The 26,093-nt window shown below is 48.8% G+C and overlaps 1 protein-coding gene across 1 annotated transcript in view; it reads right to left on the bottom strand.

Moving 5' to 3' along the window:
* Positions 1-26,093, bottom strand: part of LOC140411424 (digestive cysteine proteinase 2) — an 86,327-nt gene that overhangs the window by 38,293 nt on the left and 21,941 nt on the right. Inside the window, exons 3-6 of the mRNA XM_072500534.1 lie at positions 21,193-21,285; positions 18,362-18,534; positions 10,400-10,640; positions 7,371-7,569 (exon numbers count right to left, since the gene is read on the bottom strand). Coding sequence (XP_072356635.1) covers positions 7,371-7,569; positions 10,400-10,640; positions 18,362-18,534; positions 21,193-21,285 — 706 coding nt within the window. The remainder of the gene's footprint in view (positions 1-7,370; positions 7,570-10,399; positions 10,641-18,361; positions 18,535-21,192; positions 21,286-26,093) is intronic.

Genomic DNA, 26,093 nt, shown 5'->3' on the forward strand with positions numbered 1-26,093 from the left:
CAGCCTAGATTTTTGTGTACGAGAGTGGAGTGGGGTTGGAATCCAGAAAAACTGTTCCTCAGGAGGTTGTTGGGATCATTTTCTTATCATCATCGAATCATAGAATTTAAAGTGCAGAAGGAGGCTATTCTGTCCTTCGAGTTTGCACTGACCCTTGGAAAGAACACCCCCACCCTATCCACGTAACCCAGTATCCCCACATAACCTTTTTGGACACTAAGGGCAATTTAGCATGGCCAATCCACCTAACCTCCACATCTTTCGGGACTTGTGGGAGGAGACCGGAGCAAACCCACACACACATGGGGAGAAAGTGCAGACTCCACACAGACAGTGACCCAAGCCGGGAATCGAACCTGGGACCCTGGAGCTGTGAAGCAACAGGGCTAACCACTGTGCTACCGTGCCGCCCACTTACCCTCTTAACTCTGTTGAATGCAATATTTCTTCTTCAGAGCTGATGCCAAGAGGCAATCAAGATGGATAATATACTAATATATATGTATGCAAATATCCATACACTATAATACTGATGTTGATGTATATGAATATATGTTCACTATAATTCTAGTGTTTATGTATATGAATATATGTGTTCTATAATGCTAATGTTTATGTATATGAATATATGTACACTATAAGTCTAATGCTTATGTATGTGATTATTGTCATGATATTCAAACACACACATCATGATAGACACACCAACAGACAAATCAGAACACACAACACCACAACCAATGACAGAAAGATATAAAAGCACAGACACGACCCCCGGTGGTCAGTATTAGCTGCAGAGGAGAACCAGGACACATCTGTTGCCAAACACACTTAGGGAGACAGCACGTGCAGAGTATCCAGAACGAACTGTATTATCAGAGTTATAATAAAATAGAGTTGTACCACATACAACTGTGTTGGCTCATCTGTGCACCAGAGCACCCAACACCACATGGTACAGGAGTGGATCGATACCTGCCGGCATACCTCCGTGCACACAGACAACCAGCAGTGCCCAGGCATGATGTACGAGCTCCCGGTTCCGCAGCCGCTCCAGTGCCACGGCGACCTCCGCGAAAACTGGCGGCGATTCCGGCAAATGTTCGAATTGTTCCTGGTGGCAGCTGAACTCAAAGACCTGGATGATAGGGAAAAAATTGAATTTCTCCTCACCATCGCCGGTGCAAGGGCAAGAGAAATATTCAGAAGGTTCAGGTTCTTCAGGAGGCAGCAAAGGTACGATTACCAGGCAGTCCTGGGCAAATTCTCCAAGTACTGTGAAGAAAACGCAATCCAATCGGCACATAAAGGTAAGAAAAGCTGCAGTACTCACCTCGTGGCTGGGATCCCGGAGCCCGAATTCCCAGAGGCCGAAATCCCGGGCCTGAGAGAAGGCTGGGTCGAGGTCGGCGGCCATCTTGCTAAAGGTATAACGCTAGCACAGTTGCGCGAGAAGTGCGCAGAACCGGAAGTTTCGTTTGCGCATGCGCGAGATGCTGCGCATGCGCAGTCAAGAAAACGGCCATCGGTAAAGGAACAGCGATCTGAGCATGCGCAGTCGCTTCCTACGTGCTACATACCGAGCGTCAGGATGTCAGAGGCCCCAGACTGCACCAATTTAAAAGAGAAATGTCCCAAATCCAATTTAAAAGGGAAACGTCCCAAATCAAAAAAACAAAAATCTGTTAAAGCTGTAAAACAACCTTCCCTCACCTGGAATGACAGCACAGTGCCGCAAATTGACCCAGGAGATGAATTTGACCTCCGAAGAACCCTCCGACAAGCAGTTACCTACGCACAAGCCGATGATTCCGACCTTGAATACTTCGATGACGATCTTTACAGTGTTTCCGGACCTCGCGAGCCCAATGATAGCTCCGTGGTCCTATATGACTATGACTCGGACGAACCTTTCGTGTTGCACATTGGCGGCCCCCACATTGAATCCGACGCAGATGCGGATTCATTTTTCGGATTTGAGGATCTTCAATCCAGCAGATATGACGTTCCAACTTATCAGTACCGGATGATGCTGCAGCCTGACATTAACAGACAGGGAGCGGTGCAAGCACACGGAGAGTGCCCTGCTGCCACACAGAGCGTGGTCCACGTCCCGCTCAACGTTCCCGACTCTATGAAAGAAGACATGCAAGACTCCAGAGTGCAGTCCTCGCATGAACCAGAAGTGACTCCAGTGTCACAAGCTTCCACAGCAAGCTCGTGGACAGACTCCACAATTGCAGAAATGCAAGACTCCAGAGCGCAGTCCTTGCACGAACAAGAAGTGACTCCAGTGTCACAAGCCTCCACAGAGAGCTCGTGGACAGCCTCCACGATAGAAGCAACGCAAGACTCCAGAGCGCAGTCCTTGCACGAACAAGAAGTGACTCCAGTGTCACAAGCCTCCACAGAGAGCTCGTGGACAGCCTCCACGATAGAAGCAACGCAAGACTCCAGAGCGCAGTCCTTGCACGAACAAGAAGTGACTCCAGTGTCACAAGCCTCCACAGAGAGCTCGTGGACGGACTCCACGATGGAAGGAACGCAAGACTCCAGAGCGCAGTCCTTGCAGGAACAAGACCATGAGGGTCTAGCAACCTCTCCTGACCAACCAGCGGCAGACGATGCAAGTCTGCCATGCTCACGTGAACAGCAAGAAGGCTATAACAGCCTACCATGCTCCACTACACAGCAGCATGAACATGACGGTCTCTCATGCTACAATGAAGGGCACAGCGCTGAAGACTGTTCAAGCCCAACTGAAGACAAGCCAAAGGAATCGCCTCGTCCAAGCCCGAAGAAAAAAGGTTTATGCGCTGACCTTCAGGATCATTATAGCCGAACAGAGATTAATAATGCTGCACGGCCACAGAAGGATGCTGAGGATTTGCTAACGAAATTAATTGAATGTTTAACTTGCAAGGAGCAGACTGAGAATTGCCAGTGTTTTAGTACGGATCGAAAAAATGGACAAGACATTGATCCTCAGGTAATGGAAATAACACAACCTGAATCATATCTACAGCAGGGACAAATGTCTCCCTTCAACACAACACCGCAAAATTCCAACTTCGGAGACCAGCAGTTAGTCAGTAATGACTCTTCAAACCTTGAGGGGAACATTAATTGCATTGAACCTATACACGCTCCACTGATTATTGAGCAGAACATTGGAGCAAGAATCCTGAGGACACCGACATCGAGTAGCCAGATAACGAATTTAAAACCCACAGCAGTGTCAAGTGAACCAAGTGTGCTTTCCACTAATGGTGAAGATGCAGATAAGGTCGACCCGATTATCCATTGTACCACACTAACCCCAGTGATTAAGCAGTTATGTATGGGGAGTATAAGGTGGGCAATTGAGAACAGTAAAAGAGAGACTGTGACCATGCCAGTCCCAGCAAAATCAGACCCAGAGACCATGAAGGCATGTACATTAGACAAAGATACACATGAGGCACCTGAGAAGAAAAGTGAAACGGAATGTTCTTTGGAAAATAGTACAATGTCGATAGAAACATTGGATCCTATATTCGAGACCATACCTATGGGAGAATTTGGGGGTAATAAACAAGGTTCTGCAATGTCTGGGGGAAGATTTAAAATTCCAAAGAAGAAAAGCCCAAATGAAGGACAACGGCAAGACAATGACAGTCCACCGACATGGTGTGCACCACCAGATGAAAACTCTGACAATTTACCCAACCCTAGTGAACAGCAAGCTGCTAATGAGGATCTATCCATGGGATGTGAGAAGAGTGACGACAGCATCCCACTTCCCATGCAAAAGGTGCAAGGTGACAGACCTCGCCTAGTGCGTACCGAGGCACTCGACGATCACGGTGGGACCACTGACGACTGCGGTGGCAGCGCACCGCTTCCACCCTCGATGGCTCGACCCTCTCCACTGGTTGGTGCATTCCTGCATGTTCCGACTCCAGAAGTGCAGCTTCAGGGAATCTCGGCTGCCTCCAGTGAACCTGTTGGGACTCCGGACGGGGGGCATCGACGGAAGGCAGACCGGACTCCAGATGGGGAGCAGCCAAGCGCCGACTCTGATTCGCGCACGCCAGACCTTGCTCCGGACGGGCGGTGTCGCGGCCTCGGTGATGGCACGCTCAGGGTGACGGCGGATGCCACGGCGACAGGGAATGGATCGCGTGGCAGTCCCACTGGGTCGGCAGTGGCAACCAGCACCGGCGGTCCAAGATGGACACACCAATTCGCGCCATCGCCAGACGTTGATGCGAGCAACAATTCTCTCTCCAAGGCGACATGCTTCGACGTTTCTCTGCGGAGTCGCCCTTCCGGCACAGCAGGTGGCCGGAACCAGCGTACACGGTCTCGGCCAACTTCCACATCTGGCACAGTCATCGCCTTGCATGATATTAGTGATGGTGCTACTTCGATGGCAACGACCCATCGGCTACAAGATGCCGTCCACCACAAACATAAAAAGAAAAAGACTCCACCTTGTTCCTGGCATGCAGGGCGGATGGATTGGTGCGTAGGCGCAATCAGCGAGCTTTGCGCCGCCTTCCACGCTCGCAACTGAACCGTACGCACACGCCAGATCCTCCACTGGTTCCCAAGGATGACTTCGTGGAGATGCCACGGATCATGCCCCTTCCATCGCCACCAGAACCAAATCTCCACAGCTGAACCGGCTTGAGGACCAGCCCATTCTTGAGGCGGTCACCCATTAGACTGGACTTGTAACGCTCTTCATACGTTCAAAAAGTCAAATACTTCTGTATTATAACCTGTTGTTGTTTATTGTTCCAGATATCGTCTGACCAGACCAATGTTCAAGTTTTTTTTTTTTTTCTCTCGCATCCAAGTTTTGTTATGGTACAACCTTGTTAGTGTGACGCACCCGACATCGCCCCATGTAAATAGTTACGTCATATACACACGCTGTACATAACACACACACACACTCTTCGATGCACTCACGACACAATTATATTTATAACCACGTAGGCACATATCTTTGTAAAAAGGGGGGATGTCATGATATTCAAACACACACATCATGATAGACACACCAACAGACAAATCAGAACACACAACACCACAACCAATGACAGAAAGATATAAAAGCACAGACACGACCCCCGGTGGTCAGTATTAGCTGCAGAGGAGAACCAGGACACATCTGTTGCCAAACACACTTAGGGAGACAGCACGTGCAGAGTATCCAGAACGAACTGTATTATAAGAGTTATAATAAAATAGAGTTGTACCACATACAACTGTGTTGGCTCATCTGTGCACCAGAGCACCCAACACCACAATTATGTGTACTATAATACTACTTCCGGTTGTGGCTATGCGTAGCTAAGTCGCACATTCGGCGGCTCCCGCAAAAACGGACTTTTGGGCTCTTTTCAGGGCCCCCAAGGGCACTTTTTCGACGTTTCCCGGTGTGGGAAGGAGTTAATAATAGCTCCCTGTCAGTATATGGCTTTAACTAGGAGCGGGGCGACAGAAAAGGTGGTGGTGGACCAGAAGAAGGGAGGGAAGAAGGACAAAATGGCGGCGGGCGGAGACCAGGCAGTGTGGAGGCAGTGGGCGGAGGAGCAACAGGAGGGTATCCAGCGCTGCCTCAGAGAGATTAAAACGGACCTGCTAGAGCCGATGAAGGCTTCTATTGATAAGCTGCTGGAGACACAGACGGCCCAGGGGGTGGCGATCCGAGAGGCTCGACAAAAGATCTCTGACAATTAGGACGAGATCTTAGGCCTGGCGGTAAAGGTGGAGGCGCACGAGGCGCTGCACAAGAAATGGCAGGAGCGGTTCGAGGAGTTGGAGAATCGGTCGAGACGGAAGAATCTGCGGATTCTGGGCCTCCCGGAGGGGCTGGACGTGGGGGCCTATGTGGTCACCATGTTGAACTCGCTGATGGGAGCGGGGTCCATCCAGGGGTCCCTGGAGCTGGAAGGGGCCCATAGAGTTTTGGCGAAGAGGCCCAAGGCTAAGGAGCCTCCGCGGGCGGTGCTGCTGCGGTTCCATCGGTTCGTCGATCGGGAGTGTGTGCTCAGGTGGGCCAAGAAGGAGAGGACCAGCAGGTGGGAGAACACGGAGGTTCGGATATATCAGGACTGGAGTGCGGAGGTGGCGAAGAGGAGGGCCGGGTACAATCGAGCGAAGGCGGTGCTGCACAGGAAGGGGGTGAAGTTTGGCATGTTGCAGCCGGCGCGACTGCGGGTTACCTACAAGGACCGGCACCATTATTTTGAGTCTCCGGAGGAGGCGTGGGCCTTTGTTCAGGCCGAGAAGCTGGACACAGACTGAGGGTCGGGATAGGCGATTGGGGACTGGTGTGGATATGTTATGCCTATTTTTGGTTCGGGGGGGGGGGGCCTTTGCATTGTTTTGGGTTTCTTCTTCTCTGTGTTTTTCTCTTTCGAGTTGGGGAGGGTGGATGGGGCGGGTTGGGCACTGTTTTGGTTGGTGCCGGGGCCTGGTAGGTGGAGAGCGCGGGCCTTATTCCCGCGCCGAAGACTGGGGGGGGGGGTGCGAGGCCGGGGCGGGTAAGCGAGGATTGTTTCCCGCGCTTAGAACGGAGGGGGGAGGGGGAGAGCCTGTGAATGGGGAGCAGGTTGTGGGCGCGTGGCTGGCCGAGGAGGGGTCATGGCTAGTGTACTATAATACTAATGTTTATGTACATGGATATATGTACACTATGGGTGGGATTCTCCAGCCGCATCCGCCAGCGATTGGAGAATCTCGCCAGAGGTCAATGGACTTCTCTATTCTCCGCATCTCGCCCATGGCGGTCTTGCAGCGGGCAGGGTGGAAGAGTCCAGCCCTATGATACTAATGTTTATTTGTATGAATGTATGTGTACTGTAATACAAATGTTTTTTTAATTTTAGAGTACCCAATTAATTTTTCCAATTAAGGGCAATTTAGCATAGCCAATCAACCTGCCCTACACATCCTTCAATTGTGGGGGTGAGACCCACGCAGACACGGGGAGAATATGCAATCTCCACATGGACAGTTACCCAGGGCCGGGATCGAACCTGGGTCCTCGGTGTCGTGAGGCAGCAGTGCTAACCACTGGGCCACCGAGCCACCCATAATACTAATATTTATGCCTATGAAGTGCCTTTCATGTTTTAAGCAGCACAAAGGATGTTTTCACAATCGATTAGTGTTTAATGTGCAGTGATTGCTTTATCCATTTTACTTGTTAAAATCAGAAATTCAATCAAAGCAGGAAAGGTCATCAATATAATCAAATTTGAGAAGGAGTGAACTAAATGTCCCAGAGAAATAAAGTAATGAGCTCATTGTACTTGGGGTCCAGAACCGCCATCAGCACTACTGATTTTCCACAATGCCTGGGTCAGCTTTACCTCACGTTGTGATTAAAAGTGACTCTTCTCATATCATGCTCCTCATCATCATTCTTATAATCCCTCTTAAACTTCTCCTTGTAATGCTGAAACAAATGATATGTTCGATCTTCCTTATCCGTGGTAACTAAATCCTGAATGGGATTGGCCAAAATTCTGTGTTCTACTCCAGGACCAGTGAAACCTTCACAAGACAAATCTGTTATAAACAAATCAAGAAGATCAATAAAATTCAATTCAGATTTCTAGCATTCCCAGTATTTTTATTAGAATGAGCATGACAAATGACACACTCTACATTAGAAAATCAAAGAGTGTATCAGACTGTATAACTGTAGTCTCATTGACAGCTCAGTACTTTACCTTCATCATGCCCAGTAAAAGCATGTCATGGGTGTAAAGGCATAACTTTAAATGTGAGTGTATTCAGTATAGAATTTTCTGGAACTGCACTTTCTTCAAAATAAATTGACACTCAAAAAGCTGTTAAGGTGACTGCCGAGGGTCAGGTGACCTTTGCAACATCTACACGGACTAAGAACTATCTCCGCTTTCCAGGAAGGTCCTAATTTAATGACCAGGGATGAGGTGCCTTCCTTGAATAGACATACCAAGATGAAAACCATTTGTGGAATTCACACTTCCTATTGTTTGTGAACATAATAAAAAAGACCATAAGACGTAGGAGCAGAAATAGACACTTGCCCGTCGAGTCTGCTCCACCATTCAATGATATCATGGCTGATCTGATATAATATTCAACTCCACTTTCCCGTCTTATCCACATGGATGCACTATCTCTGAGCTCGAAACTTAACAAAGGGAGCTATAGCGAAACTGGTTCATCGTAAGTAGGTGTAAATGCCTTTCATCTATTCCCCATTGTGTAGAAATGGCTTCTAACTTCAAACCATTCTGGTTGGACAATAGACGTAATTGACCATGTGGTTATAGGATCAAAAACAATTACAGATAATTGATCTCATCTCCCCAAGAATCAGGAAGAAAGTAGCCAGTCTGAGGACAACTGCAGAGTCAATAGCAGCAGCAAAGAAAATAACAGAGATTTTAACATCTTAATGTCTCCAATCCCATTTCTTTTCAACTCCACCAGTATAAGAAACTGGTCTCCTAGTAAAAAGATTAAAAACGATTACCAAATTTGTGACCTGCTGGAAATCCACCTCTTCAAGAGAATCCTGCAATGATTTCAATACCTGACTCGGGATATTAAATCCACCTAACTGCACTTCAGGAGTGGAAGAGAAACACTTTCTTCACGAGTACTGCATCAAGATGAACAATCACTTGACTTATAAACTATTCCTTTGTTTATAATTTATTAAAATGTATTATCCTCGTTAACTGTATTTTCCTTGAGCGTATGTATGACTGGTGAGTGAGAGAAGTAATGTTAGGTTTCCAGAGTGGGGTGACTAAATAATCCTCTCTATTTAAACCCATGAAAAGCTTGCTGCTGGTGATTAATTGACCCACACACTCAAGGGTAAAACCACATTACGTCCTTTTCAAAAACACACTGATTATGGACAGGGAAGGAAGGGAACTGGAGTTTGTTCTCTCTTGCCCGTGTCCATAACAACTTGTTCAGATTCACTGTGACATATCAACACCCAAGAACATTTCCAATAAAATACCCAACAGAAATGTTGGGCGAAACATTCCCCCCCATCCCCTGCCATCTGGCACTTCCTGCTCACCCACCCCAGCCAGAGCTGCTGCTCCTGCTCACCAGACCCCAGACCCTGTACCCCAGACACCCACACATGACATTACCTGGACTGGGCCCTGGTCTCCTCCCCAGTGCACGCACCCACCCTGTGGTCGTGGAAATGTCCCCTGTGTGGGGCTAAGCCCCTGGGTGTTCAGATGTTGGCTGCAGTGTCTGCGGTGTTGCCTCCCGCAGTGCTCAGACACAGTGTCCAGGCATCCAGGTCTGATTGGGATGCTAGGCAATAACTCCCACATGCTACATGGCACTCATACCCACGGGGATACACTTGGGATGTGTGAAGTGCTCACTTAACTCTGATTGCCAATTCCCAATTAGCAATAACCTCCAGCCACGCGGCCAGAGGCCTCCGCGGTCAGTGGGAGCTATGTGTGGTCAGTGGGGTACGTGGGCTGGGGCTGGATTGTCCCAGAATAGGACCACATGGCATAGCAGACCAGCGGCCGCTGAGACACCCATCTCATCCCCACCCCCAGCCCAGCCCAGGCCATGGATGGCCACCAATGCACCTATTAAATCGTACCCGTCATCCAAAACAATGTCCGCATCTTCCCAGTTCCATTCCTCTATTTTCATTTACATAACTACTGAAGTTGTAAAAATATTCAAGAACCTAGTTTTTAAAAAAGTATCTCACACCTCTATATGTAAATATTAAAAATGTATGTATAATTTCTGATAAACAATGCTGCTTTGAATCACAATTAAGAAAAATTGTGTTCCTTTTCTCTTCCCAGAACTATTTGTATGTGAACTGTTTTATAATACCTTTACAAAGAGTCATTAATCTTTTTGAAAGTTGCATTATGACTGATTCTTTTAAATGTTTCATATTAATTAAGAATGGCTAACATGGAGTGTTGCTGATCTATCTCAGTTTGATAGTGTAAGTACCAATTTGGGTCAGAATTAAAAGCAACCAGAGGAACTCCAAGATCTTCTACTTCGTAATTTTTTAAAAATGCAGCAGATTACTTTTCAATTCCTCCTGATCAAAAAATGAGATAATAAGCAGGAACAAATCTGACTGGAAAGTTCAAAAGTAACATTCGGTACAATTGGAGTATTCATGAATTCTGCTCAACCTTCCTCAATTATAACACAAACTGAAAGGATTATAGGAGTCCCAGTCACACATCAGTAGCAGCATCACTAGACATCTCAGGTAGAAATGCTTGGTTCTCACACCACATGACCAAAATGGGAAATTACTTTCTGCCAACATCAACATCGCTTATCTTCATGATCATCTGTAGGAATCTAGCAAATTCTTTACCTTCAGGAAGCTCAAAGATATTGGGGTCCACGTTAAGGTGCATAGTCCCATAATCTAATTCATATTTATCATAATGTGAGTCAAACAAAGTGTTGTATCCTTTCATTTCGTAATGGACAGGAATGGGGCCATTTGTGGAATTGGTGATCCAAATGGTGTAAGTGTTCTTCTTTTCATTCTCGTAAATAACATTTTGCCATATGCTGCAATGATGTCCCTTATAGTCCTCTTCTTTCATGAACTACAAAGATTGACATGAAAAAACATGATCATACCACAAATGCTGATAACTTTCAGTATCCTGCCTTGAACCTAACTTCACTTACCTCTTCAGTATTTAATGTGGACCCTGAAACATCTGCACTCCCTTATTCACAATGCTGTTGTTTCTTTACAATTTTTTGCTGAAGTAGAAAGACAAGCTGGCCACATTGAAGAAACCAGTGTTCATTGCTTCATTGCTTACTGCTGATTTTTGGCTGATCCAGAGATAATTGTTTTCATCTCTGCTTGTTTCTGCTGTGCTAAAACTTCACTCATGTCAGGACTGCTAAGCATGCGGCATAATTAAAATGCTGGTGAACAGCGGTGGCTACAGTGTTGAAAACTTGCTCCTGAGAACTGGGATTTAGATGGCAGTGTGAAACTTTTAACTTTTTAAAAATGCGTTTATTCATAGGATGTGGGCATTGCTGGCTGGGCTAACATTTATTGCCCATCCTTCATTACCTTTGAACTGAGCAGCTTGATGCTCAATTCAGAGGGCATTTTATGAGTTGACCACTTTGCTGTGGCTCTGGAATAACATGTAGGGCAGACCTGGTGAGGACGGCAGATTTCCTTCCCGATTAGTGAACCAGATGGGATTTTATGACAATCAACAATGGCTTTGTGATCATCATTAGACTTTTAATTACAGATATTCATTGAATTCCAATTTCACCATGAGCCATGGTGGGATTTGAACCTGGGTCCGAGAGCATTACCCTGGGTCTCTGGATTACTAGTCCAGTGACTGTGCCACTGCGCCAACACATCATTGAGACTCAAGTGGGCAAGTTCACTTCTGATGTGTTCTGCAATGAATGTGTAGAGCATGGTGATCAATTGAAACAAGGGAGCTTTTGCTCGCTTAAAGACCTCAATTGACAGTGGGCAGGAAAGCTTTCCATGGGGTCGCCCCCCACAGACTTAATCAGGGTTGAGATTGGAAGGCGGAGGGCTCCCCACCCTTCTAACTGATTAAATAACCCCTCTTCCTAATTCACCTCAAAGGGTGATAGAGGTTTGGCCACTCTCTTCTGCAAACACCAGTTGATGCTAGTTCAAATGTTAATTTTAAAACTGAGATTGGTAGATATTTATTAACCAAAGATACTGAGGGATATGGGGCACCCACAGTCACCTGGGGAATTGCTCACAAGTTGTAGGATATACCTCCCTCTGTTTTTTATGTTGGTTCTCGTCTCCTTCTTCCTCTTTTATCCTTCTTTGCCTTCTTCCCAACTTTTCTTTTGCTTTCTCTCTGTCATTTTTTGCTGCTTTCCTTTTCGGGGAGTTATTGGTTGGTTTAGTGAGGAAGTGAGGTGCTGGTGAGGAGAGGTTTTGAGAAAATTCAGCCCTTGGAAACTCCCTCCCTGTTATCTTCCTCATTTCCTCATAATTTTCCCCACAACCATGTCCATTCCTCTTCCTGCCATACCTTCACTGCCATTATTGGTATAATTCATTGCTCATCCACTAAGCAAAAGGAGGAATCCAGAGCCAGCCTTTCCTTAACACAGGTTTATTTAGAAAACCCAGAGAACATAGGCACAGACTCCATTTTCTTTCTCCTCACACAGCTGGAAACCAATGCTTGCGTATACTTACGAATAATGTCTAACCTTTCCCCACCTGGTAACAGATGCTCTCACTTACAACTCTGGCATGCACTGGAACTTCCGGGTGCGGCGATGACCAGCTGAGTCGCACGTTTCGGCAGCTCCCTGTGAAACGGACTTTTGGGCTCTTGATAGGAGCCCCAACGGCAATTTTAACGGCTGAAAACACCGTGCGATAAACCAGAAGGGTGTTCCCCCTGGACACGGATGGAAAAAGGAGAGGAAAGTGGCCGGATTGCAGCGGATCCTTTGGAACAACGGCAAGGAAGGCAAGCAGAAACCAAGATGGCGTCGGAAGGTGGCAGTTTCATATGGGGTCCTGAACAACAAGAGTTTTTGAAACGCTGCGTGGAGGAGATAAAAAAGGAAATGAAGAAAGAGTTGTTGGCCCCGATATTACAGCCGATTGAAGGGCTGAAAGAGGAACAAAAGACCCAGGAGCAGGAGCTTCGGGTCGTGAAGGCGAAAGCAGCAGAGAATGAAAACGAGATACAGGGCCTGGTGGTGAAGTCGGAGATACAGGAGGCACACCAGAAACTTGAGGATTCTTGGCCTTCCTGAAGGTGTGGAGGGGGCGGACGTCGGGGCATATGTGAGCACGATGCTGCACTCGTTAATGGGAGTGGAGGCCCCGATGGGTCCGTTGGAGGTGGAGGGAGCATACCGAGTTATGGTGCGAGGATCGAGAGCAGGAGAAGCTCCCAGAGCCATAGTGGTGAGATTTCTCCGTTTTAAGGATAGAGAAATGGTACTTAGATGGGCGAAGAAAACTCGGTGTAGTAAATGGGAGAACGCGGTGATCCGCGTCTATCAAGATTGGAGTGCGGAGGTGGCGAGAAGGAGGGCGAGCTTTAATCGGGCCAAAGCGGTACTTCACAAAAAAAAGATAAAGTTTGGAATGCTGCAACCGGCAAGACTGTGGGTCACATATCAAGGGAGGCACCACTACTTTGAGACGGCGGATGAAGCGTGGACTTTTATTGTAGAAGAAAAATTGGAATGATTGGACTACGAAAATGAACGTTTGGACAAAGTGGTGGGACGAGTGGGGGGGGGCGAAGAGGGATTGTATGATTAATCCTGCGGTATGGTAACTTTTCTTTCTCCCACAGGTGGTGATGGGGGGAGGTGGGGAGGGAGAGGAGATGGGGCGTTGGCCATGGGAGGCGGGGCCGAGGGAGAGGCGCGGGCTTGGTTCCCGCGCTATGATAATTATGGCGGGAATAGAGAAGCAGGAAGGAGGGGGCGCCGCACGGAGCGAGCCGTGATCACGGGGGGAAGCCGAGGTCAGCCAGAATTTGCTGACTTCTGGGAGCAACATGGGGGGAGTAATTACGCTAGCGGGGGGTCTAGCGGGGGGGGGGGGGGAGGGGGGAATTACTGGGTTGCTGCTGCTGGGGAAAGGGGGGAGTGGGTACGGGAAAGGATGGGCGGGGGGGCACCGTCTGGGAGAAATACAGCTGCGTGGGAACTGGGCGAGAAGCTGGAAAAAGATGATGGCTAACCGGCAAGGGGGGGGGGGGTGGGAAGCCCCCCAACTCGGCTGATCACGTGGAACGTGAGGGGGCTTAACGGGCCGATAAAGAGGGCACGAGTACTCGCACACCTTAAGAAACTTAAAGCAGATGTGGTCATGTTACAGGAAACGCACCTGAAACTGATAGATCAGGTTAGGATGCGCAAAGGATGGGTAGGGCAGGTGTTCCATTCGGGGCTGGATGCGAAAAACAGGGGGGTGGCTATATTAGTGGGGAAGCGGGTAATGTTCGAGGCAAAGACTATAGTGGCGGATAACGGGGGCAGATACGTGATGGTGAGTGGCAAATTACAGGGAGAGATGGTGGTGTTGGTAAACGTGTATGCCCCGAATTGGGACGATGCCAATTTTATGAGGCGAATGCTAGGACGCATCCCAGACCTAGAGACCGGAAAGCTGATAATGGGGGGAGACTTTAACACGGTGTTGGAACCAAGGCTGGATAGGTCGAAGTCCAGGACTGGCAGGAGGCCGGCAGCAGCCAAGGTGCTTAAGGATTTTATGGAGCAGATGGGAGGGGTGGACCCGTGGAGATTCAGTAGACCTAGGAGTAAGGAGTTCTCGTTTTTCTCCTATGTCCATAAAGTCTATTCACGCATAGACTTTTTTGTGTTGGGTAGGGCATTGATCCCGAGGGTGAGGGGAACGGAATATACGGCTATAGCCATTTCGGATCATGCCCCACACTGGGTAGACTTGGAGATAGGGGAGGAAACAAGAGGGCGTCCACCCTGGAGAATGGACATGGGACTAATGGCGGATGAGGGGGTGTGCTTAAGGGTGAGGGGATGCATTGAAAAGTACTTGGAACTCAATGACAATGGGGAGGTTCAGGTGGGAGTGGTAGGCGTTGAAGGCGGTGGTTAGGGGGGAGCTGATATCAATAAGGACACATAAAGGGAAGCAGGAGAGTAAGGAACGGGAGCGGTTGTTGCAAGAACTTTTGAGGGTGGACAGACAGTATGCGGAGGCACCGGAGGAGGGACTGTATAGGGAAAGGCAAAGGCTGCATGTGGAATTTGACTTGCTGACCACAGGCACTGCAGAGGCACAATGGAGGAAGGCGCAGGGTGTACAGTATGAATATGGAGAGAAGGCGAGCAGATTGCTGGCACACCAATTGAGGAAAAGCGGAGCAGCGAGGGAAATAGGGGGGGTGAGAGACGAAGATGGAGAGACGGAGCGGGGAGCGGAGAGAGTGAATGAAGTGTTTAAGACATTTTATAAAAAATTGTATGAAGCTCAACCCCCGGAAGGGAGGGAGAGAATGATGGAGTTTTTGGATCGGCTGGAAATTCCCAAGGTGGAAGAGCAGGAAAGGATGGGATTGGGAGCACAGATCACGGTAGAAGAAGTGGTGAAAGGAATTAGGAACATACAGACGGGAAAGGCCCCGGGACCGGACGGATTCCCAGTTGAATTTTACAGAAAATATTTGGACTTGCTCGCCCCGCTACTGACGAGGACCTTTAACGAGGCAAAGGAAAGGGGACAACTGCCCCCGACTATGTCAGAAGCAACGATATCGCTTCTTTTAAAGAAGGAAAAGGATCCGCTACAATGCGGGCCCTACAGACCAATCTCCCTCCTCAATGTAGATGCCAAGGTCTTGGCCAAGGTAATGGCAATGAGAATAGAGGAATGTGTCCCGGGGGTGGTTCATGAGGACCAAACTGGGTTTGTGAAGGGGAGACAGCTGAACACGAACATACGGAGGTTGTTAGGGGTAATGATGATGGCCCCACCAGAGGGTGAAACGGAGATAGTAGTGGCGATGGATGCCGAGAAAGCATTTGATAGAGTGGAGTGGGATTATCTGTGGGAGGTGTTGAGGAGATTTGGGTTCGGAGAGGGGTATGTTAGATGGGTGCAGCTGTTGTATAGGGCCCCAGTGGCGAGTGTGGTCACGAATGGACGGGGATCGGCATATTTTCGTCTCCATAGAGGGACAAGGCAGGGATGTCCTCTGTCCCCATTATTGTTTGCACTGGCGATTGAGCCCCTGGCGATAGCGCTGAGAGGTTCCAAGAGATGGAGGGGAATACTTAGGGGAGGAGAAGAACACCGGGTATCTTTATATGCGGATGATCTGCTACTATATGTGGCGGATCCAGCGGAGGGGATGCCAGAAATAATGCGGATACTTGGGGAGTTTGGGGATTTTTCAGGGTATAAATTGAACATGGGGAAGAGTGAGCTGTTTGTGGTGCATCCAGGGGAGCAGAGTAGAGAAATAGAAGACCTACCGTTGAGGAAGGTAACAAGAGACTTTCGTTACCTGGGGATCCAGATAGCTAAGAATTGGGGCACATTGCACAGGCTAAATTTGACGCGGTTGGTGGAACAGATGGAGGAAGATTTCAAGAGATGGGATATGGTAGCATTGTCAATGGCAGGGAGGGTGCAGGCGGTTAAGATGGTGGTCCTCCCGAGATTCCTCTTTGTGTTTCAATGTCTCCCGGTGGTGATCACGAAGGCTTTTTTCAAAAGGATAGAAAAGAGTATCATGGGTTTTGTTTGGGCCGGGAAGACTCCGAGAGTGAGGAAGGGATTCTTACAGCGTAGTAGGGATAGGGGGGTGCTGGCACTACCGAGCCTAAGTGAGTATTATTGGGCCGCTAATATTTCAATGGTGAGTAAGTGGATGGGAGAGGAGGAAGGAGCGGCGTGGAAGAGATTAGAGAGGGCGTCCTGTAGGGGGACCAGCCTGCAGGCTATGGTGACAGCCCCATTGCCGTTCTCACCAAGGAACTATACCACGAGTCCGGTGGTGGTAGCTACACTGAAGATTTGGGGACAGTGGAGACGACATAGGGGAAAGACCGGAGCACTGGGGGGGTCCCCGATAAGAAACAACCATAGGTTTGCCCCGGGGGGAATGGATGGGGGATATGGAATGTGGCAAAGAGCAGGTATAACGCAATTGAAAGATCTATTTGTGGATGGGAAGTTTGCGAGTCTGGGAGCGCTGACCGAGAAATATGGGTTGCCCCAAGGGAATGCATTCAGGTACATGCAATTGAGGGCTTTTGCGAGGCAACAGGTGAGGGAATTCCCGCAGCTCCCGACACAAGAGGTGCAGGACAGAGTCATCTCAAAGAAATGGGTGGGGGACGGTAAGGTGTCGGATATATATAGGGAAATGAGAGACGAAGGGGAGACTATGATGGACGAACTAAAAGGGAAATGGGAAATGGAGCTAGGGGAGGAGATTGAGGAGGGGATGTGGGCAGATGCCCTAAACAGGGTAAACTCGTCGTCCTCGTGCGCCAGGCTAAGCCTGATTCAGTTTAAGGTATTACACAGGGCACATATGACTGGAACACGGCTCAGTAAATTTTTTGGGGTGGAGGATAGGTGTGCGAGGTGCTCGAGAAGCCCAGCGAATCATACCCATATGTTTTGGTCATGCCCGGCACTACAGGGGTTTTGGATGGGGGTGACAAAGGTGCTTTCGAAAGTAGTAGGAGTCCGGGTCGAACCAAGCTGGGGGTTGGCTATATTTGGGGTTGCACAAGAGCCGGGAGTGCAGGAGGCGAAAGAGGCCGATGTTTTGGCCTTTGCGTCCCTAGTAGCCCGGCGCAGAATATTGCTAATGTGGAAAGAAGCCAAGCCCCCGGGGGTGGAGACCTGGATAAATGATATGGCGGGGTTCATAAAGTTAGAGCGGATTAAGTTCGTCCTAAGGGGGTCGGCTCAAGGGTTTACTAGGCGGTGGCAACCGTTCGTCGAATATCTTGCGGAAAGATAGATAGGGGAGAACAAAGAAGGCAGCAGCAGCGGCCCAGGACTTGGGGGGGGGGGGGGGGGGTGATGGGGGGGGGGGTGGGTGTGGCCTGAGACAAGGCAGTTGCCAATTAGGGCTAGTTTTTATTTTTTGTTATTTAATATTTATTTATTTGTTGTTGTTTTTGTTTAAATTTAAAAAGGTCTTTATTATCTGTATTGTTACAATGTTGTGTAAAGGATGCACAATGTACTGTGTTGGTTGACCAAAAATTTTCAATAAAATATTATTTAAAAAAAAAAACTCTGGCATGCACTTAGAACATAGAAAAATACAGCACAGAACAGGCCCTTCGGCCCATGATGTTGTGTCGAACGTTTGTCCTAGATTAATCATAGATTATCATTGAATTTACAGTGCAGAAGGAGGCCATTCGGCCCATTGAGTCCGCACCGGCCCTTGGAAAGAGCACCCCACCCAAAGTCAACACCTGCACCCAACACTAAGGGCAATTTTGGACACTAAGGGCAATCTATCATGGCCAATCCACCCAACCTGCACATCGCTGGATTGCATTGCAATATGAACAATTACAACCCCTCTCTCTCATCCTGAGTTACCTTTCCAACCACCTGATACTTGTCTTCCATGAGATCCATTAGTTACCTTTACCTCTTTATAGTTCTTGCTATATTCTCTTGCCTTTAATTCTATTTCCTTTGTTTCCTTATACAAATGCTGATTTTGATATTCTCATGGTTTCAACTTAATGTTCAGCTTAATTCTAAGCATTAATAGGTTTATATTGTTCTTACCTCAAAGTCATCCAAACTTGGAAAGACAGACTGTGGGAGGATGGGATCATCAATAGTCCCATTTACTTGGAAGCATTTGATAACGTTCACTTCAGTTTCTGTGGTCTCTGGAGAAATCTTGTAACTAATTCCTGCTGGCATTTCAAATCCATGCTGCAGAGTTATAACCTGACCTGTAAAATTAGAAATAGTCTATTTATAACTATTCTATTTATAACCAAGTTCCAGTCAAAAGTAGTAATATTTATGAACATCTCAGAACGGATCACTATCAAGTTTATTGTCTGCACCCGCTAAACCTCCACTTGGAAACAATATAGAATTTACAGTGCAAAAGGGGGCCATTCGGCCCATCAAGTCTGCACCGGCCCTTGGAAAGAGCACCCCACTTAAGCCCTCCACCCTATCCCCATAACCCAGTAACCCCACCCAACCTTTTTGGACACTAAGGGCAATTTATCATGGCCAATCCACCTAACCTGCACATCTTTGGACTGTGGGAGGAAACCGGAGCACCCGGAGGAAGCCCACGCAGACACGGGGAGAACGTGCAGACTACGCACAGTGACACAAGTTGGGAATTGAACCTGGGACCCTGGGGCTGTGAAGGAACTGTGATAACCACTGTGCTACCGTGCTGCCCTTAACCAAAAAATATTCATGTTTTTATCATGGGATTTTGCAAAACTAGAGTAGTATAAAAAGAAGCTACACTTCAAAAGTAATTACGTATCAGGAAGATAAAAATCCAGTTTATACTTGAACTTGACATGAATAAATTTGTGATAGGCCATTAATCAGAAACATTAGGTCTGTTTCGCTCTTCACTGATGCTGCCTGGCCTGCTGACTATTTCTAGCATTTTGTGTCTATTTTCAAATTTCCCAGCGTCCACAGTATTTTAATTTTGTGTTATGATGAGATCGATATCTACAGAAATTTCTAGATCTTGGGGTTAGTCACAGCCTTAGAGTTGGCCATTTGGGACTGAGATGATGGGAATTTTCTTCGCTCAAAGGCTTCTGTATCTTTGAAATTCTCCATCGTAGAGAGCTGCGGATGCTCACTTGATGAGTACATTCAAAATAGAGATTGATCGTTTTTGGACTCTCATGGAATTAGAGTAAGAAGGTGAAGCTGAGCTAGAAGGACATCCATTATTTTGTTGAATGAAGGAGCGGGCTCAAGGGGCGGTATGGTCCATGCTCCTGCCCTTATGCTTAAGTTCTTAAAATATGAAATTAAAACTTTCACAACTTCTTCAAAATTGTATTATTACTTAAAAGCCCTGGAGTTGCTGGTGAAAGAAAACTCAGGAGTCAGATCTGATCCCTGACATCGTGCTTTCTTCTTTTGCTTAAGATTCCCTTGGCTCCCAATGACATTCATCAACCAAGAAGCTGGGCAGGCAGCTTACTCCTATCCCTCCGTCAATAATATTTTGGGAAACTGTGTCAGATTGGTCAAGGTGTCTTTTCTCTCTATTTAATCTGTTCAGGAAGCAGTGTAATTTTTAACCTGATTCACTCCTGACAATACAGTGAAGATTATGGGGAACGGGGAACATTGTTTTGTTATCATCATAAATGACCACAGTATTTGTAAATCAATTTGCTGACATAAACTGGGAGATAGTGATAAAATAATCTTGAGATGCGAACAACCTATGCACAATCATATGCCAAGTTCACGAATTCTACTGTTAGCTAATTTGAGTATTGCTGAAAAAGCTTTTTGGCTTGCTCTCATCAGAACAGACTAAAGGGAGAACTATTTATACTGCATGAGAATAGAGTGCTGATTGGTTGGCAAGTAGAGTCTGATTGGTAGAGATATTGCTGTGGAGAATGCAGCAAGGGACAGTTAACTTCCAAGCTTTTGTTCAAATTTAAACCAGACAGGTCAACTCTTATTGGTCACGGTTTTGCCATGAGGAATAAACCAGGGAATGGTTGTCCCCCAAGCTTCTGTTTAGTTGAAAAAGTCAGGAATATTTAGCATGTGTTGACCAATCGCAGAATCACATTTAATGTTGGACACTATGTTTTGAGTTTTGAAAACATGGGCTGGTTAGATTCCATTAGGTGTGATTCTGAGATCGGACAACGCCTGCTAAACAATCCTGGTTGTGCTAAGAATCACACTGAAATACAAGTTATTATCAGTTGGGCTTGCTGTGTGACTCACTTACGGATGCTAGAGGGCACATATATTCACTCACAGGGTCCTGTCCTTTGCAGACAGAAGGGACGTGTCCACACATTACACCTTTTCCAACGAAACAAAAGTTTGGAGGACAGCCATTCCCTGGTTCATTCCCAAAACAAAGCTTGGCTTGAATTTGAACAAAAGCTTGGCAGTTAATTGCTCCTTGATGCATTCTCCACGGCAATGCCTCTACTAATCAGTGTCCACTTGCCAACCAATCAGAACTCTCTTCTCAAGCAGTATAAAATGCTGTTCCCATTACTATTGGTAATCTTGTGATCTGCCCTGTTGAGTGCAAGGTGAAAAGCTTTTACACCCTGTCTCCTTTTTCAGCAATATTAGCTCATTCCAGAATGTAACATTTTTACGTTTGCAAAAAATAAACATTTGTATGAATTCTTCTCAGTCATGCAGTTACACATCGTTATCATTTGTTTGATGCTAAAGGGGGTGGGGTGGGGTGGTGGAGTAACCTGGTTACAGAAACAGATGGATGTGGTCAGGAATTTAATCCCATCAAAATCAAGAAGAATCAAAATGTGCTGAATTTACCCACATTGGTCACACAGGATATGTTTTATTAATTCAAACCATATGTTAATCCATCAGGATGAATCCTTTACCGTGGTAATATTCAATGCGGCTGACTTTCCCAGAGAGGTTGTACCAAACTTCAAATGGTTCTTCAATTTCAGCGTATGGTAATGACAGAATTCCTGTGAACATATGTTAAAAGGTTACTTTTTACTTACTGTATAAAAAGTTTTCCCCTGCAACTGGAAGAAAAATCAATATCACACTGTCCTGAGCATACAGTCACATTGAGTTCATTTGCTGTGAAGCACTTTGTGACAGCACGGTGGCACAGTGGTTAGCACTGCCGCTTCACAGCATTAGGGACCCGGGTTCAATTCCAGCCTTGGGTGGCTGTCAGTGTGGAGTTTGCCATTCTCCCCGTGTCTGTTTGGGTTTCCTCCGGGTGCTCCGCTTTCCTCCCACAGTCCAAAGATGTGCAGGTTAGGCAAATTGGCCATGATAAATTGCCCATTAGGTGGGGTTACTGGGTTATGGGGATAGGGTGGGGGCATGGGCCTAGGTAGAGTACTCCTTCGGAGGGTCAGTGCAAACTCGATGGGCCGAATGGCCTCCTTCTGCACTGTAGGAATTCTATCAGGTGGTTGTGAAACATGCTGCATAAATATCTAAACACAAGTGTTTCTTTCTTTACATTAACAACCTGACACTTTAACTTTGATAAATAAATTGAAAGACATTTTTTTCCTTTTTATGGGGGAACGCCCCCACTATTTTATTTATTAATTTTATTTATTAGCTCTGTAAGCTAATCCAAAATGATGGCCTCCTCCTACGTCACTTGAAACAGGGTGTGGAGGAGATCAAATGTAATCTGGAGTGACTCTCCTTCCCTGTAGCTTCTGTGTCACAATTACTAGTGGCAGAAAACATGAGAGTGGGGAATCAGTGAAGTGGCAGTTTAAGGCACAAACTCAAATTCAACATTGATCCTTGCTTACTACCGTGTAACACCCCCGACCTTTCAGTCTCCAGATCATCAGAGAGCAAATCTATGTCCAAAGATGCAAATCAAGACCCCATGGAAGTCCTGATGCAGTGACACCGGCCACACGCAGACCCGGCCTGCAAAATAGTGCCCCTCCTTTGTCCAGTTCGCGAGCCCCGGACCACCCCACAACAGTCCCTGCTAAAGTTTCCCCTGCCCACGGAGCGGCCTCCCCCGACTGTGGCGGTGCTCGACTGAGTCCGCAGCCGCCACGCTGAGTTCCAGACGGATGACAGCACCCGCGACCAACGCTATCGGGAACTCGGCCAATCGGGGACGGAGCTTTGGGAGGTGGGCCTCAGGCAATGTCCTGAGGCAGTCGATACGGTGAGCGGCACACCTTTAGAGTACGCCGCGTTGGTGGGGGCGGAGCATTGCAAAAGCGACGCCACCCCCCATTTAGTCGGAAACGGGTATTCACCAACTGATCGCCGACCGCAGTTTCGGCGCCGGCGACCAGAGAATCCCGACAAGTGTGTGTGTTTGTGTGAGAGAGAGTGGGCTGGATTCTCCGTTCCAGAGGCTAAGTGCTGACGCTAACAAAGGATCCGTGGTGTTTCACGACGGGAAGATCAGCCTCACTAATTCCGTACCAGTGAGAGCAACGCTCCCTCTCCATTGCGGGCAAAACCCTGGTCATCAGGTGTGAGGTACTCTCGGTGCTACTGTACGTGGCGCAGGTCTGGCCCATAACCCGACCCTACGCCACAGCAGTCACCCGGGCCATCTCCAAATCTAACTGGCGATCCAAGATGGACCGTGTCCGAAGGGACACCATGTACAAACCTCTGGAGAAGGGAGGGCGGAACGTACCCAACGCCTCCCTCATCCTGTTGGCCACCTTTGTGTCCAGCTGCATCAAGCTGTGCGTGGACCCCCAGTATGCAAACACAAAGTGTCACTACATACTGAGGTTCTACCTGTCCCCGGTGTTACGAAGGATGGGCCTGACCTCATTGCCACGGAACGCTCCAAGTAGTTGGACCGTCCACCTGTCCTTCGTGGAAATGTTTTTGAAGGAAAACAACTCTGACCACAAGGCAATGAAGCAGTGGTCAGCACGTAATGTCCTCGAGGCCCTCAGGGAAAAGGAGACCGTGGAGGACGTGGGACGGTTCCCTGAGCAGACTGCCAGAGTCATCTGGCAGAACGCCTCATCACCAGAACTTTCAAACAAGCACCAATACCTAGCTTGGCCGGTGGTGAGAAGGGCCCTCCCTGTCAGATTCTTCATGCACACCCGAAGGCTCTGCGCCAATGCACGCTGCCCTCGGAGTGGCTGTGGGGGAAATGAGACGGTCACACACCTCCTTGTGGAATGTGCCTTTGCAAAGAAGGTCTGGAGAGAGATGCAGTGGTATTTGTCAAGGTTTATCCCGAACAGCTCTGTGACACAGGACTCTGTGCTCTACGGACTGTTTCCAGGGACACACACCGAGACAAATATCAACTGCTGCTGGAAGGTCATCAACCCGGTAAAAGTTTTGGTCTGCCCGAAACTTGCTGATCTTCCAGTGCAAAGAATTGTCCTCGACCGAGTGTTGCAGACTGGCACATTCCAAGGTCCAGGACTACGTGCTGAGGGACGCACTCAAGCTTGGGGCAGCTGCCGCCAAGGCGCAATGGGGAAAGACCACTGTGTAAGGTCTTTCCAGCAAATGTACACCGAGGGGCGGGTAACAGTGTAAACCCCCCTCGGTCTGGGCCACCAACACTCCAATGTATAAAACAAACATGACAATGTAAATATTTAAGAAGGAATTGTAATGTAAAGAGTGATATGTGTATGATAATATCAAAATTGAATGAAAGAAAGTCAAGGCAATGTGTAACTTTGCCGGAAATGTACAGCCAAGACAATTTGAAATGTTTCTGTAATGCTTATGATAAATTTTATGAATAAAGTATATATATTTTTTTTAATTTATTTTTAATTCCGTACCAGTGAGGGGCTAGCACTGGCGCCGCGTGAAACCGCCGCGGAACATGCGGAAAACGCTTGGAGAATTGCCGGATCCCGTGCTGCATATGCGCAGGACTGACAAGCTGCAGCTGTGGATACACCTACACCCCCTACACATGCACCGGTCGGCCACGCCGGAAAAGATGGGGGCGGCTGTGCTGGACCGCGCACCCGCCCACCTCAACCAACAGCCCACCTCCTGGCCAGCCGTCACCACTCCCCCCAGCACTGGCAGAAGATCCCCGGCAGCGGCACGAATCTCGGCTGAGTGTGGCTGCGCTGGACATCGCGCGCACGCCCTCTCTCCTTCCCTGTGGCCGGCACGCCAGGCTCCCGGCCGCTGGGACCACACGTTGCCTGCGCCATCGGGAACTCGGCCCATTGGAAGCGGAGCATTGCGGGTGGCCCAGCAAAGTACACACCACCGGGGTTGCGACTTCGCGCGGCGCCAGTCCCGAGGACACGGGGGGACAGAGCATCGCGGCCTGGCACCAAACCGCCGCCTGCCCCGACCCCGGCGTCAGGAGCCATTCTCTGCCTGATTGCCGTTCCCAAATTTGGCGTCGGGTTGCAGAGAATCCCGCTCAGTTTGCGTGAGGGAGAAAGTGGGCTGGATTCTTCGTTTCTGAAACGGAGTGCTGATGCCGGCGTGGAAACAGTTTTGTTTTACGACAGCAAAAACGGCACAACAGCTGCCCTGATTCACCAACTCTAAATGGGCTAGCCCCATCGCCACCTGGGACGCAACCGGTTCCAAGCAAAATGCCGCCGGATTTGCCGAGTCCGTGTTTGGCACACCTGAGGCTCACACTCCGCAGCCACACATTAAACGACCCAACCCCACACACACCGTCCCTGTCAACAAGATGGCTGGAAGGAGAGCAGTGCCTGGGTTCATGGGCGCTCAGCTGGACACCGTGGAGGAGAGGCGAATGACCCTGTACCCCGGCCCAGGAGGATGGCCGCCAGGTGCCGTGCCTGGGTGCAGGTGGCAGAGCGGTCAGGGTCGTGGGCAATGTCGTCCAGACTGGCATCCAGCGCAGGAAGAAACTGCGCAACCTCCTCAGGGTGGCCAGAGTGAATAGGCAGCGCTGTGCCCCTGGCACTAACCCCGCCCCTCCCACATACCTGTAACCCGGCCCCTCTCCCCCCCGGGGGACAGCCGAACCCCCACCCTGCCCACATGCCAGCACCCATGCCAGTCGCAATGGCCGGGTGCTCTGGCTACTGATGCCATCATCTACCCAACAGCAGGTACAGCAGGTGGAGGCAGGAGCAGCCGAGGTCCCCGACAGGTCCCGGGCTCCTGGAACACCCAGTCCCATCATCAATGCAGATGCAGGCAGAGACCAGGGACTACGGGAGGGGTTGACATCTGGCTTCCAGCACCTGCGTGCGTAGGTGGAGGAGTCCATACACATGCAGGAGCAGGGGGTGGTGCTGGTCATGCGTGCCGCCCAGGCCGACACCGCATGGGTGACGTCCGCGGAGGAGACAATGGGGCGACAGTGTCAGATGTGGGTCAGTGTGTGCAGGACCTGAGGCATTCTGTGCAGGCGAGGGCCAAGGTCAAGGACAGGGCTGTGCTCTCCCAGTCAGCAATATGCCAGAGCCACCTGGACATCGCAGCGGCGCTCCTCAGCGTGGCCCAGTTATAGCAGGCCATGGCTGGGAATGTCGGCGGCATTGCCCAGGCGCTGACCGGCTTGACGCAGACACTGGGCGGGGTGGCCAAGTCCCAGAGGAAGATGTCCCAGTACCAGAGGGAAGTATCCCAGACCCAAAGAGATGTGGCCCAGTCACTGGCTGATGTGGCACAGACCCTCAGGGTGGTGGCACAGTCGCAGACGGAGATGGTCCACTCCCTGTGCTCCATGGCCACGAACGTGCAGACCCCGGCCAAGACTAGTGTGGGTCTCCAGGACTGGCAGCGGCAGGTTACGGGGGGGTCTCAGGGGATGGCTCCATTTGCACCCCCA

This window comes from Scyliorhinus torazame, chromosome 1 (genome assembly GCF_047496885.1).
Source record: "Scyliorhinus torazame isolate Kashiwa2021f chromosome 1, sScyTor2.1, whole genome shotgun sequence".
NCBI classification, from domain to species: Eukaryota; Metazoa; Chordata; class Chondrichthyes; order Carcharhiniformes; family Scyliorhinidae; genus Scyliorhinus; species Scyliorhinus torazame.